Source organism: Pleurodeles waltl, chromosome 5 (genome assembly GCF_031143425.1).
Source record: "Pleurodeles waltl isolate 20211129_DDA chromosome 5, aPleWal1.hap1.20221129, whole genome shotgun sequence".
Classification (NCBI taxonomy): domain Eukaryota; kingdom Metazoa; phylum Chordata; class Amphibia; order Caudata; family Salamandridae; genus Pleurodeles; species Pleurodeles waltl.
In genome coordinates, this window is record NC_090444.1 from 1,060,280,893 (window position 1) to 1,060,294,943 (window position 14,051).

At 45.5% G+C, this 14,051-nt stretch overlaps 1 protein-coding gene across 1 annotated transcript in view; it reads right to left on the minus strand.

The window, feature by feature from the left end:
- The window catches only part of PPIL4 (peptidylprolyl isomerase like 4), a 215,606-nt gene extending 202,105 nt beyond the window's left edge, over positions 1-13,501 (minus strand). The window contains exon 1 of the mRNA XM_069235276.1: positions 13,351-13,501. Coding sequence (XP_069091377.1) covers positions 13,351-13,420 — 70 coding nt within the window. The 5' untranslated portion in view covers positions 13,421-13,501. The remainder of the gene's footprint in view (positions 1-13,350) is intronic.
- Positions 13,502-14,051: the final 550 nt, after the last annotated feature.

Genomic DNA, 14,051 nt, shown 5'->3' on the forward strand with positions numbered 1-14,051 from the left:
ACCAACTGTGCAATTGCATCCTATCAGCGATAATTCAAATAGTGTAAAATGGTTCAAGAGATAACGGCAGCACCTAACAACTAATATTTTTTGTAAATAAATGGCAATACGTTTCTGTAGGAAGCGCCCCTACATATTTTTACAGAAGTGCACCCGTGCAATGAGAAAACACCAGTTTTCACTGGTATCCTGATTTTTATGCCCAGCCCTCATCAGAACCTTATGTGCATTTGGGTCTGTGGAGGGGTCTGGGAACGAAAGCATAGCTCTGTGGTATGCAGGGGTGCACCCAAGCATGCCTTCCTAAAGCACACTACTACAGTTGACAACCTAGGACATAATCATTAAGAGGTGGTGGTTGTGTACTGTTTTTCATGTCCGTAGTACAGGACAGGTATTAATCTTGTTCATGAACAGAGAGATGCATATCGGCCTCAACCCTATGAAGATGTTAAGCAGGGCGGCCATCCGTCCAAATTTTACAGTTTTACTTTTTCCAAAAACCAACTGCCAAAGCGGGGGTTTGCTTTTGGACAAAGTAAACTTATAGCTCCTATACCATGGGAGTTTTCAAGCATGGTGCGGGATCATAATTGTGTTTTCCGTCCCTCAGCACCAAGCCAGTGACAGAGGGCAAAAAAGCCTCCCAACCCCCCACCCAATCTAAATAGAGCAGGCAATCAGATGGCTAACCATGGAGAGCCCATACTACATCAGGCCTACGGAGGAGAAGGTCAGCGACTGTGCCAGAGTAGGTTTCATCGTCTACATATTTTTAGCACCACCAAGTCTAAATGAAAGCACTCTATCATGCCATTGGCCTCAGGATGACACAAAGCAGTTTTCTTATGCTTAATACCTCTTGCATGTAAAAACTCCTTTATAGATCTTGACGCAAGATGCACACCGTTATCAGTCAACAAAGTGGAGGGGTAACTTTTCCTGCCAAAAATGTCTTCAAGGAAACAGATGACATCCCGAGTGACCACAGAATTCTTTTTTTTTTTTTTTTTTTTTTTACTCTCAGGCCATCTTGAATACATATCCATACAACTTACTAACCAACTGATAACATTCTTAGTGGGCCTATAATATCCATAGCATTGTTTATCCACAGTCCTGTTGCTGGTTCACGCAAAATCATAGGTTGACTTCTATAATCCAATGAAAACCTACAAATAAAGATTTGGAGTATCTTCAGATATCTCATCCCCAAAGTAAAGATGCACACACAACACCAGGATGTCTAAAGATATGGTTTATCTTTATTGGTAGGCTGCCATAAAATTACCCCATCTATCAACTCTCCATATGTAGTGATTAGTTTAAAAGCAAGAGCATGGTTTTTAAAACAGCTTTAATATTCTCATACATGTGTTATTGCTGTTATGGCACCTATCTGGTTTGATGCATGTCTGTTCTGTATTTCCATGGTCATTTCTTGCATAAGGAAAGAACAAGCAGTCTTCTGGAGCATAAAACGTATCTAGAGTTTTCACTGCAATTGCTACTCGCCACATGTAACAGAACAAACTGGCTTCTGGGTTCCCTCTTTTGTGTTCCAGAATCAATATGTTGATTTTCACCTAAATGCTTAGTTGAAGCAGGTAGCATGAGTCTCGTGAACCTCTCAACACCAGGAATTCTCTCCTGACATTCAAGAAACCTAAAACTTACACCTGTTACCTGGGAAAGCATTTATCAAGTTGAACCTCTAAGAAAAACTTCCATCCGTCATGCTGCTGTGATTACACCTCTAGTGCATTCGCACATATGGGTGACCAAATCTGAAGCACTCAAATATCCTGTGGAAGAATACTGATGGTCTTATTTCTATCATGTACTCGCTTCTCCAGAAAGGTGTGAGGAGATTATTTAAAACACCCAAAGTAAAATGCAACCAGACATTAACTGATATTACAACTTCTACCAATAAACACACACATACACTCAAAGTTACACAGTGCCCCATTCTAGTCTATGACATGAAGAAGGACAAGTGTGTGGAACAGCTCAAGGACCTAGTACCTCAGCAGCTACCACACAGCTGCCAGGGTCTGGGTCTAACACTAGTAAGCAACTCTAAATCTATGAAACATATACTTCAACAGTGTCTGTTGGACCTGGCATCCTTGGCATGATTTCCCTTAACTTTTTGTTTTCTGACCTCCTGTTTTTCGGACTTCATTTTTGCTGGCTTTGGAATTCTGTGCCCTTTACCACTGCTAACCGGTACTAAAGGGCAGGTGTTCTGTACTCTAAATATGGTAGCATTGGTGTATAAACAATTGGCATACTTAAAAGTCCCTAGTAAAATGCACTGTATATGCCCAGAGCATGTAAATTAAATGCTACTAGTGGGCCAGCAAAAGGAACAGATGATGGACAGAATGCAGACAAATCAAACATTCACCGCAAGTCACAGATTGGGGTTTAATCCATGGCTTTTTGCTCACCAACCCATTTGGGACCCAGCCATATGCAAAGCAGTGTTGAGCCTGCTCCCCCAAGGGAACAGTCCAGCCCAACTGCCAGGCCAGGTCCTCCATGGACCAAAAGCAAGCAGCTCGGTCCTGACAAATCGGCACCAGATCTTTAAGACTGTTTTGAGCGAGAAACAGGTTGACCAAATTTTAGGGTTCCGTACCGTAGGAAGCAGCCGCACACAACCCCTATATGGAGACACCAATAGTTGAGGTGTTAGGCACACATCAGATACACATTAAAGGGAAGCAGATCAGTATACCCTGCTTCCTCTTCCTTTGTTTTAATCTTGACAAGGGACGTCAGGTAAAAGATTGACTTTTTTGGCACCCTTAGTCAATTTGAATGCACCTTTATGGCCAATTCTTCTCTCTTGCACTCAATTCCGGCAAATTTATCAAAAAGATCTCCGGCAAAGAGCCCTCCAGCACGGCTAATCAGGCCTTGCAGTGCTGGCTTGATGAGGAGCATGGCACAATGATGAAGCATGTCACCTGATGGTGAGTGAGGGCTACTGTTCCTAGTAATCTACTGCTTGCAGAAACCATGAGACTCCTGCCCTAGTGGGTAGCATGCAGTCTCATCTTTTGGAACTGTGCATCTTGTTTTTTTTTAATCTTACCTTGCAGCAACCTTTAAGACTAACTTCCAATTGGGACCAGATAGAAATTTGGAGTTTGGTGTCTCTGGACTCACAATTTTAAATCACAACTTATGGTGAAGTTGGAAATCAAATTTCAAGACTGAAAATGCCACTTTTAGAAAGTTGGCATTTTCTTACTTTACCTATTCAGTGCCTCTGCCTGCCTCTGAATATACAACTGGGGTGGGTGGCAGCTGAGCTCTGTGCATTCCATCTAGACAGTCACACAAAAATGGATCTGGAGTGTGGGATTTGCATCCTGTTGGCCCAACACCAGGTTGTTGGGAGGGAGGAGTTGACACACCTCAATAGGGCTGGGCCTCTCCCCCACTCCAAGGGCTGCATAACCGCTTGGAGCCAAAGAAGGAGGGGCAGGGACCTTGTGAACTTCAAAGGCCTCTCTCTCTGAAGTCTCCCCCACTTCAGAGGCTCAACTGAGTATAACCTCTCAACTCCAAACCCCACCAAGTCAGTACACTTCTGGATCTGAAGGACATTCTGCAAGGAAGGACTGGTACACTGCCAGGAGTAACTGCCACTCTACTCAAATGCTTGCTGTGTTGGCGAGCTGCATCCTGTCTGTGCATGAGAAGGACAGGACGTTGCTCTCTACATCCTCTAAAGAACCAAGTGACTCCAAAGATTTGCTGGCTTGCTGTAATGATATTTGTGTTTTGACCAATGTTGCACTTAGCCTAGCAACACACCGTCACATTAGTGACCACCAGCCTCATTTTGCCTATTGACTTTATTTTAGCATTAGCCACTGCCACGTTAAAAGCTGCAAGTATTTTTCCATGCCCATGTTATACAATGTGATTTCTCGTTCATATTTTTAACCTGCATGTTCGTTCTCACCAAGGACTAGGACATAACGTGGAGGAGTCCGTCAGTCAGCAAGATAAGGATGTACTAGGATGATGTTTTGGTACGGCAGAGAACAGTTTAGTTTTGGGATGGACATCTTGGGAAACTGGCTGGTTCCAAAGTGTTTCTTTCAAAGCTGACCTGAAGTAGCTTTGTATAACAAGGAGAGAGAGGGGAGAGGTTTTCCAGAACTTTCCCCTCTGGCTTGTTTAAAGTATATAAGAGACCCAGAATTGACAGTGGGAAATTCAGAGACTTCGGTCAGGATTGAGATGTCAAAATGCCGGGCATTCCATGAGGGTAGAAGATCTCTTACTCTTCCACAGCTGACCTTGGAGTTTGCAGCTTGAAGCTACTGAGAGAAAGATGAAGCACCCGATAGGCCCCACGTGATGAATTTTTACTAATTATTTGCTTTGCTTATGAATGAATATATATATATATATATATATATATATATATATATATATATATATATATATATATATATATACACATACACACACACACACACACACACACACACATATACTTGTATCCTTGCATGCATATATTTGCTGTTTATAGACTGAAGATTCTTTTTACATGTTTTCCTTTTATTGTTGCGCACATTTTAAACGTGCACTTTCAATTCTACTGACCTTCCTTTACGAACTTTGTGAAGTGATTCAATAAATGTCTTTTTAAGATTAAGAGGTACATTCCAGAGATTATTTTTGACTCTTTTCAGTGTGTGTGTGTGTGTATTTTGGCTCGGTGAGCACTAAAGCAAAACACTTGCATCTTGTTCTTGCAGTCTCAGGGACATCAAAGACTGCTTGCAACTCTGCTTCTGGACACTGCCATCTGCAAGTCCTACCCTTGCCCGAGGTGCCAATTCAGTCCTGGGTCTTAGAAGTGGGTTTTGCAGCTGTTTCTCTGTGAGATATGACACGCTGGAATTGTTGCGCCCGAACCAAACTGACACATTGTCCTCTGACGCCGAGGTCAGGGGACCAGACTGCATGGTTTGACGACGATGTAGCACTGATCCGAGGACGTTGTTGCATGACTCGACAGATTTCATACCCCTAAACGGAGTTCTATGCCGACACAGGACCGGACTGCAAGGATCAACACCGATGCATCTACTCGACTGCATGGATCGGACTGGACACATTGCCTTCACATAACCCCTCTGCACGTGCTCTATCCAAGGTACTTTGTCAGTGGGCTCTCCGACAGTCCTGCAGCTGGCCTACCCTCCATCACTGACGGCCTGGACTTTGGATTCATCCTGGTTTAGAGCAATCTAAAGTAACCTTTGAGCGCTAATGACTTTAAATCACTACAGTGCAGTTATTCTTTAAAAAAATAATATCTTGAGTTCTGCTTATTGGATATTTATTGTTTTGGTCTTACTTTACTCAGATAAATATTCTCTATGTTTCTAAACTGTTGTGGAGTCTTTATATGGGGTTTTCGCAGTGTTACTGTAATTAAAGTGTTGCAGAAATACTTTACACATTGTCTCTTATGTTAGGCATGAATGCTCTGTGCCAAGCTACCAGAGGGTGAGCACAAGTTAATTTAGAATGTGTATCTGACTAACCCTGAGCAGAACTGTGGTCCCTACTTGGACAATGTGCGTACCTCTGCCAACTATAGACCAAATTTCTAACGATGTCCATTTAGCTATTTCTGTGATCCCAAAATGAGAAGATGCAATTCCAAAGTCAAAGCTGCCACTACTGAGCACCTCTGTTACAACTCTCCTGTGCTCACTGAAGTTAATTGGAACCAGCTAAAAGATTCTGTTCAACAAGCAAAAAGACAAAAGCTGGTCAGAGGTCTGCTGATGGCACATGTTTCGTACACAGTATTACAAAAAAACTTCCAATGCTGCAGTTTATAAAAACACACTTTCAATGCTTGGACCTTTGGAACATCTATAACATGTTGCAGCATACACCAAGAAACTGGACTAAATAATGCAAATAGGTATGAGTACATACAAAGCAATGATTACATTTTAAAACAAGCACTGGCAATGCCAATAGGTCATACTTATGTATGCATTGTTAAGCCAAATCCATGTATGTTAATGACTGCGCTCCTCCAACCTGGGCTGCTGCCAGAGTGAAACACCATAACTGATTCAGTTATCTGTGAGACTTTAACCCCTTCGCTGCCAGGCCTTTTCCCCCTCCTGTGCCAGGCCTTTTTTTGCCTATTTGGGGCAGTTCGCGCTTAGGCCCGCATAACTTTTTGTCCACATAAGCTAACCAAGCCAAATTTGCGTCCTTTTTTTCCCAACATCCTAGGGATTCTGGAGGTACCCAGACTTTGTGGGTTCCCCTGAAAGAGGCCAAGAAATTTGCCAAAATACCGGGAAAATTTTGTTTTTTTCAAAAAAATTGGAAAAAGTGGCTGCAGAAGAAGGCTTGTGGTTTTTCACCTGAAAATGGCATCAACAAAGGGTTTGCGGTGCTAAACTCAGCAGCTTCCCAGCTTTCAGGAACAGGCAGACTTGAATCAGATAACCCAATTTTTCAACACAATTTTGGCATTTTTCTGGGACATACCCCATTTTTGCAATTTTTTCTGCTTTCAGCCTCCTTCCAGTCAATGACAGAAATGGGCATGAAACCAATGCTGGATCCCAGAAACCTAAACATTTCTGAAACGTAGAGAAAATTCTGAATTCAGCAAGGGGTCATTTGTGTAGATCCTACAAGGGTTTCCTACAGAAAATAACAACTGAAAAAGAAAAATATTGAAATTTAGGTGAAAAAAACATAAATGTTTCTCTACGTTTTACTCTGTAACTTTTCCCTGCAATGTCAGATTATCGAAAGCAATATACCGTTACGTCTGCTGGACTCCTCTGGTTGCGGGGATATATAGGGCTTGTAGGTTCATCAAGAACCCGAGGAACCCAGAGCCAATAAATGAGCTGCACCCTGACGTGCGTTTTCATTCTATACCGGGTATACAGCAATTCATTTGCTGAAATATAAAGAGTAAAAAATTGCTATCAAGAAAACCTTTGTATTTCCAAAAAGGGCACAAGATAAGGTGTTGAGGAGCAGTGGTTATTTGCACATCTCTGAATTCCGGGGTGACCATACTAGCATGTGAATTACAGTGCTTTTCTCAAATAGATGTCTTTTTTACACACTCTCCTATATTTGGAAAGAAAAAATGTAGAGAAAGACAAGGGGCAATAACACTTGTTTTGCTAATCTATGTTCCCCCAAGTCTCCCGATAAAAATGATACCTCACTTGTGTGGGTAGGCCTAGCGCCCGCGACAGGAAACGCCCCAAAGCGCAACGTGGACACATCCAAATTTTTGGAAGACAACAGAGGTGTTTTTTGCGAAGTGCCTACCTGTAGATTTTGGCCTCTAGCTCAGCCGGCACCTAGGGAAACCTACCAAACCTGTGCATTTCTGAAAACTAGAGACCTAGGGGAATCCAAGGAGGGGTGACTTGCGGGGCTCGGACCAGGTTCTGTTACCCAGAATCCTTTGCAAACCTCAAAATTTGGCTAAAAAAAAAACACATGTTCCTCACATTTCTGTGGCAGAAAGTTCTGGAATCTGAGAGGAGCTACAAATTTCCTTCCACCCAGCGTTCCCCCAAGTCTCCCGATAAAAATGATACCTCACTTGCGTGGGTAGGCCTAGCGCCCGCGACAGGAAACGCCCCAAAGCGCAACGTGAACACATCCAAATTTTTGGAAGACAACAGAGGTGATTTTTGCGAAGTGCCTACCTGTAGATTTTGGCCTCTAGCTCAGCCGGCACCTAGGGAAACCTACCAAACCTGTGCATTTCTGAAAACTAGAGACCTAGGGGAATCCAAGGAGGGGTGACTTGCGGGGCTCGGACCAGGTTCTGTTACCCAGAATCCTTTGCAAACCTCAAAATTTGGCTAAAAAAACACATGTTCCTCACATTTCTGTGCCTGAAAGTTCTGGAATCTGAGAGGAGCCACAAATTTCCTTCCACCCAGCATTCCCCCAAGTCTCCCGATAAAAATGATACCTCACTTGTGTGGGTAGGCCTAGTGCCGGCGACAGGAAACACCCCAAAGCGCAACGTGGACACATCCTAAATTTTGGAAAAAAACAGAGGTGTTTTTTGCAAAGTGCCTACCTGTAGATTTTGGCCTCTAGCTCAGCCGGCACCTAGGGAAACCTACCAAACCTGTGCATTTCTGAAAACTAGAGACCTAGGGGAATCCAAGGAGGGGTGACTTGCGGGGCTCGGACCAGGTTCTGTTACCCAGAATCCTTTGCAAACCTCAAAATTTGGCTAAAAAAACACATGTTCCTCACATTTCTGTGGCAGAAAGTTCTGGAATCTGAGAGGAGCTACAAATTTCCTTCCACCCAGCGTTCCACCAAGTCTCCCGATAAAAATGATATCTCACTTGCGTGGGTAGGCCTAGCGCCCGCGACAGGAAACGCCCCAAAGCGCAACATGAACACATCAAAATTTTTGGAAGACAACAGAGGCGATTTTTGCGAAGTGCCTACCTGTAGATTTTGGCCTCTAGCTCAGCCGGCACCTAGGGAAACCTACCAAACCTGTGCATTTCTGAAAACTAGAGACCTAGGGGAATCCAAGGAGGGGTGACTTGCGGGGCTCGGACCAGGTCCTGTTACCCAGAATCCTTTGCAAACCTCAAAATTTGGCTAATAAAACACATGTTCCTCACATTTCGGTGACAGAAAGTTCTGGAATCTAAGAGGAGCCACAAATTTCCTTCCACCCAGCGTTCCCCCAAGTCTCCCGATAAAAATGATACCTCACTTGTGTGGGTAGGCCTAGCGCCCGCGACAGGAAATGGCCCAAAACACAACGTGGACACATCACATTTTTTCATAGAAAACAGTGCCTACCTGTGGATTTTGGCCTCTAGCTCAGCCGGGCCCAGGGGGGGCAGAAATGGCCTAAAATAAATTTGTCCCCCAGCCCCCCAGCCCCCCTGCCCCCCCGGGAGCGACCCTTGCCTATGGGGTGGCCCCCCCCCCCCCCCTTGCGTGACATTGGTGCCAAAAAAAAAATCCCCGGTGCCTAGTGGTTTCTGCCCACCTTGGGGGCAGATTGACCTACAATCGGCCAATCTGCCCCCAAGGGGGGCAGAAATGGTCTAAATACAATTTGCCCCCCAGGGGAGCGACCCTTGCCTAATGGGTCGCTCCCCATCTCTACAAAAACAAACAAACAAACAAAAAAAAAACACAAAAAAAACAATTTGCCCTGGCGCCTAGAGGTTTCTGCCCCCCCCGGGGGCAGATCGGCCTAATACCAATAGGCCGATCTGCCCCCAGGGGGGGCAGAAATGGCCTAAAATAAATTTGCCCCCCCTACCCCCCCGGGGAGCGACCCTTGACTGCAAGGTCGCTCCCCTTGCGTGACGGCGCAAAAAAAAGATCCCTGGTGCCTAGTGGTTTCTGCCCCCCTTGGGGGCAGATTGACCTACAATCGGCCAATCTGCCTCCAAGGGGGGCAGAAATGGTCTAAATACAATTTGCCCCCCAGGGGAGCGACCCTTGCCTAATGCGTCGCTCCCCATCTCTAAAAAAACAAACAAACAAAAACAAAACCCACACAAAAAAAATTTGCCCTGGCGCCTAAAGGTTTCTGCCCCCCCGGGGGCAGATCGGCCTAATACCAATAGGCCGATCTGCCCCCAGGGGGGCAGAAATGGCCTAAAATAAATTTGCCCCCCCACCCCCCCCGGGGAGCGACCCTTGCCTGCAAGGTCGCTCCCCTTGCGTGACGGCGCAAAAAAAAGATCCCTGGTGCCTAGTGGTTTCTGCCCCCATTGGGGGCAGATGGTCTAAATACAATTTGCCCCCCAGGGGAGCGACCCTTGCCTAATGCGTCGCTCCCCATCTCTAAAAAAACAAACAAACAAAAAAAAAAAAAAACCACAAAAAAACTATTTGCCCAGGCGCCTAGAGGTTTCTGCCCCCCCCTGTGGGCAGATCGGCCTAATACCAATAGGCCGATCTGCCCCCAGGGGGGGCAGAAATGGCCTAAAATAAATTTGCCCCCCTCACCCCCCCCACCCCGGGGAGCGACCCTTGCCTACAAGGTCGCTCCCCTTGTGTGACGGCGCAAAAAAAAGATCCCTGGTGCCTAGTGGTTTCTGCCCCCCTTGGGGGCAGATTGACCTAAAATCGGCCGATCTGCCCCCAAAGCGGGCAGAAATGGCCTAAATACAATTTGCCCCTCCAGGGGAGCGACCCTTGCCTAAGGGGACGCTCCCCATCTGTAAAACACAACGACAACGAAAATCCCTGGTGCCTAGTGGTTTCTGCCCCCGTGGGGGCAGATCGGCCTAATAAAAATAGGCTGATCTGCCCCCATGGGGGGCAGAAATGGCCTAAAATAAATTTGCCCCCCATGGGAACGACCCTTGCCTAAGGGGTCGCTCCCCTTACGTGAAAAACAAACAAACAAAAAAACTCCCTGGTGTCTAGTGGTTTCTGCCCCCCTTGGGGGCAGATTGGCCTCATAAAAATAAGCCAATCTGGCCCCAAAGGGGGCAGAAATGGCCTAAATATAATTTCCCCCCTATGGGAGCGACCCTTGCCTAAGGGGTCGCATCCCACACCTAAAACACAAAAGAAAACAAATAAAAAAAAAAAAAAAGTATCCCTGGTGTCTAGAGGTTTCTGCCCCCCCCGGGGGCAGATCGGCCTATTATTAGGCCGATCTGCCCCCAGGGGGGGCAGAAAAGGCCTTAAAAAAAAATGACCCCTTGGGAGCGACCCTTGCCCAAGGGGTCGCTCCCTTCTGTCAATTACATCTAAAAAAAAAAAAAACCCTGGTGTCTAGTGGGGTTTCAAAAGCCGGATTGCAAGCAATCCGGCTTTTGAAACCCCTCGGAGAGACTTCAAAGGGAAGGAAATACATTTCCTTCCCTTTGAAGCCCCTCCGGGCCTCCCCCACGTGATCGAAAGAGAAATGCTCAGCATTTCTCTTTCGATCGCGCTGGAAGCTCTGCTTCCAGCGCGATGGGGGAGGTTGTGTGATTGTCAGCGCGCGCTGACGTCACGGGGGGGGGGTTGAAGGGGAAGGGATTCCCCTGTCAGCCCTGACCTAGGGGGGTGGGGGGGCGGCCCTCGGGAGGAGCGCTAGCGCTTCTCCCGAGGGCAGCATTCAGGACGTAATGGTTACGTCCATGGCGCCACACGGGCGCTGCCATGGACGTAACCATTACGTCCCTGGCGGGGAAGGGGTTAATAGTATTGTCATGTCATGTGTGTGCCCCTAAAAGTTCAAGCTGGGGCAGCTGAATAAATAAAATGATCACTGCTGTTTGGAGATCAAACATTTTTTTTTGAAGAAGCACAAATTCTGCCCAATCAAAACATGTACTCCCGAGTCCCAAAATGTGGGCAGTGCCCAAGCCCCTTTCCTACTAATATTCACGTAATTATCTAGGGTAGGGGTCTGCCCAGACGAAGCATTTATGCTAATAACAGGGCTTTTTTTCTAAGCTGAATAAACTCGAGCAGCAGTAAACCACTCTGTAATGGACCAACACTAACACATTTTGTTATTTATATCCAAGCTAGGAATAGGTGTCAAAAAGGAAGGGACTCCAAATACACCTCAAAATCCCCACCTCCACTTCTAATAATCACACTGTGGATACTTTTACATATTAGTAAGACCTGTCTGACCAGAATAGCATGTTTGGCATCATGTATTTGATTGCATTTTTAAAACAGTAATATAACGTAACTACAGTGCTTAAGTAAGTTTAGACATGTTTAAACATTGTCAATTTAATAGACAAAATGTGAAAATTTCGGAGGGGGGCACCGATTATTTCGAGGGGCACGGCATTAAAAAAATGCGAGGACCACTGGTCTAGAGACTGCTGCACTGTCAAGCCAGACCATAAAAAGGTGACTGTAATAAGGGAAGAAAGCTTAATCAAATATGCATAATTTTAAATAGATGTTTAATTCGCTGTAGGCCCAAGAGTGAAGGTGGGAAAGACAACTCAAGTATTCTCCAGCTTCTCCAGTCCAAAATCTTTCTTGCTACCTAACTTTATCCTTGAGTTTCATTTGAGAGATTGTACTTCCTTTATCTCAAGAGCCAGTTCCTATCACTCGGGTCGATTCTGCAGGTCGAAAAGTTTGTTTCAAATGTCTCTCAATCAGCACATTTACTCAGCTCGCATTTGAGAGTGGCGGTTTCTTCAAAGGGTGGCTATGCCACGGCATTTTAAAAGTTCATAGCATCCACAGAAAGCAAGTGCATCATCCATTTGTTGTTTCACATTCGTTATGTGCAGGTTCTTTTTTTTCACATCACACAATTAAAGTTTGTCATCAAAAAGTGAGCACCAGTTTCTAAACTAAATTAGGAGGTTCGGCAATTCCTTACAATTTCAATAATGAACATTGGAAGCGAAGTCAAATCCAGCTAGAAAAAACTCCTAGTCTAAGACAAGAAACCGCTCGGGCAAGGGAAAAACTCAAAAACCGGCATACTCCAGGTTGTCCTCAATGTGGATGGTCATGAAACGAGAGCGCTCCCTTGTTGGGGGATAAAGCTCGAGTACTGTCCGATTGTCAGAAACACAACTGATAGATCAGCTCAGGCTGGAACAAAATTCCAACGTAGAGTCTATCAATTAATTCTCTGCGACAACTGGCCTCACAGTGTCAGTGCAACAGTACGGACTAGTGAAACAAGATGTCAAAGTAAACCAAATACACATACCAAAACAAAGAGCTCGTGGACGAACGGATGAAAAATAATAAGGCTAAACTGATACACTACCGTCCCAGGCACGACAACTAAAGCTCTCCCACACAGGTAAATGACAGGGCATGGCGTTACGGCCAGAGCTGCCAATTTAGAACTAGGGACCCGGGTTCTAGTCTCGGCTCAAACATCCAGTTAGGAAAATCGCTTAATGTCCTTGAGCCTAAAACAATTTGACCACGTGTAAAGTAACTTGTACTCATGTTTCGCGCTCCAACATCTCCAGGTCCAGTTCGCGCCCAAAGACAGAAAAAAACAGCTTAACTTAAAAACCCAGAATACTGGTGTTTGTCACCCAAAGCAAAACACTGCGTCGAAGGGACGAAACTTCTTGCATACATGTCATGCATGCATTTTAGGAACGAATGTCTCTAGACATTGGTGGGATCTTAGTTTTTGCAACCTGAACTATATCTCGTATCCGTGCAGAGCGATTGATAAAGTGTCGAGTCCAAACTTTCCTTGCGTGTTACTCTTCCATCCCCTCCACCTCCCTGCCCTCTGCCCTCTGCCCTCTCCCCTGCGAGGACAGGCTATGCCCGCCCTCGCTGCACGCTGAAAAGCTGTACCTCGGGGTCTCTCCTCCGTGTACAGGTCTATGATAATATCCCCCAGGGTTGTCTCCAGGAGCACCGCCATCTCCCGCTCACGTAACGCCCCTGCACGCACTACTGTTGACACCGGCTGTTAGGCTCCAGAGAGACGTCACTACCATGCGCTAGCAGATGCCCGATTGGCTAGACGGCGATGAATGAGGAAGCCGGCAAGGAAATAGAAAGGAGGACTGATGGTTGCAGAAAGCAGCATGCAACTATGGTGGTCATCTTGGAACGAGTTATTTCATTTCTTGTGTTATTTGCGTACCTGTTTCACTTAACTGTCGTATACAAAGTGTCATGTAATGGTTGCAACTGTAGCGCTGTTTCTAACTATTAGGTAAGTTGCGCAACTTAGCAGCTACGCAGCATTGCAATATGTACACAACGCTTATTAGCTCTGCGTGGGGGTGCTGAGCCGCTTGCCTACATGGGCAGTATGTTACACCACATAGAGTGTGTGGTTGAAAGTGTATTGTCTTTGTTTTGAGCCCAGTCTACAAGTTCTCAAAAAGAAGTGGGGGTATTAACCAAGTGAGACAGTATGCAAGTGACATCATGGCGTGTGGCATTAAAGTGTGTGACATCATGACTCATAACATTGCACATGCCATCACAGGAAATGGTATCACAGCCCATTACCTCACAGGAAGTGACATCAGATCTTAAGACCT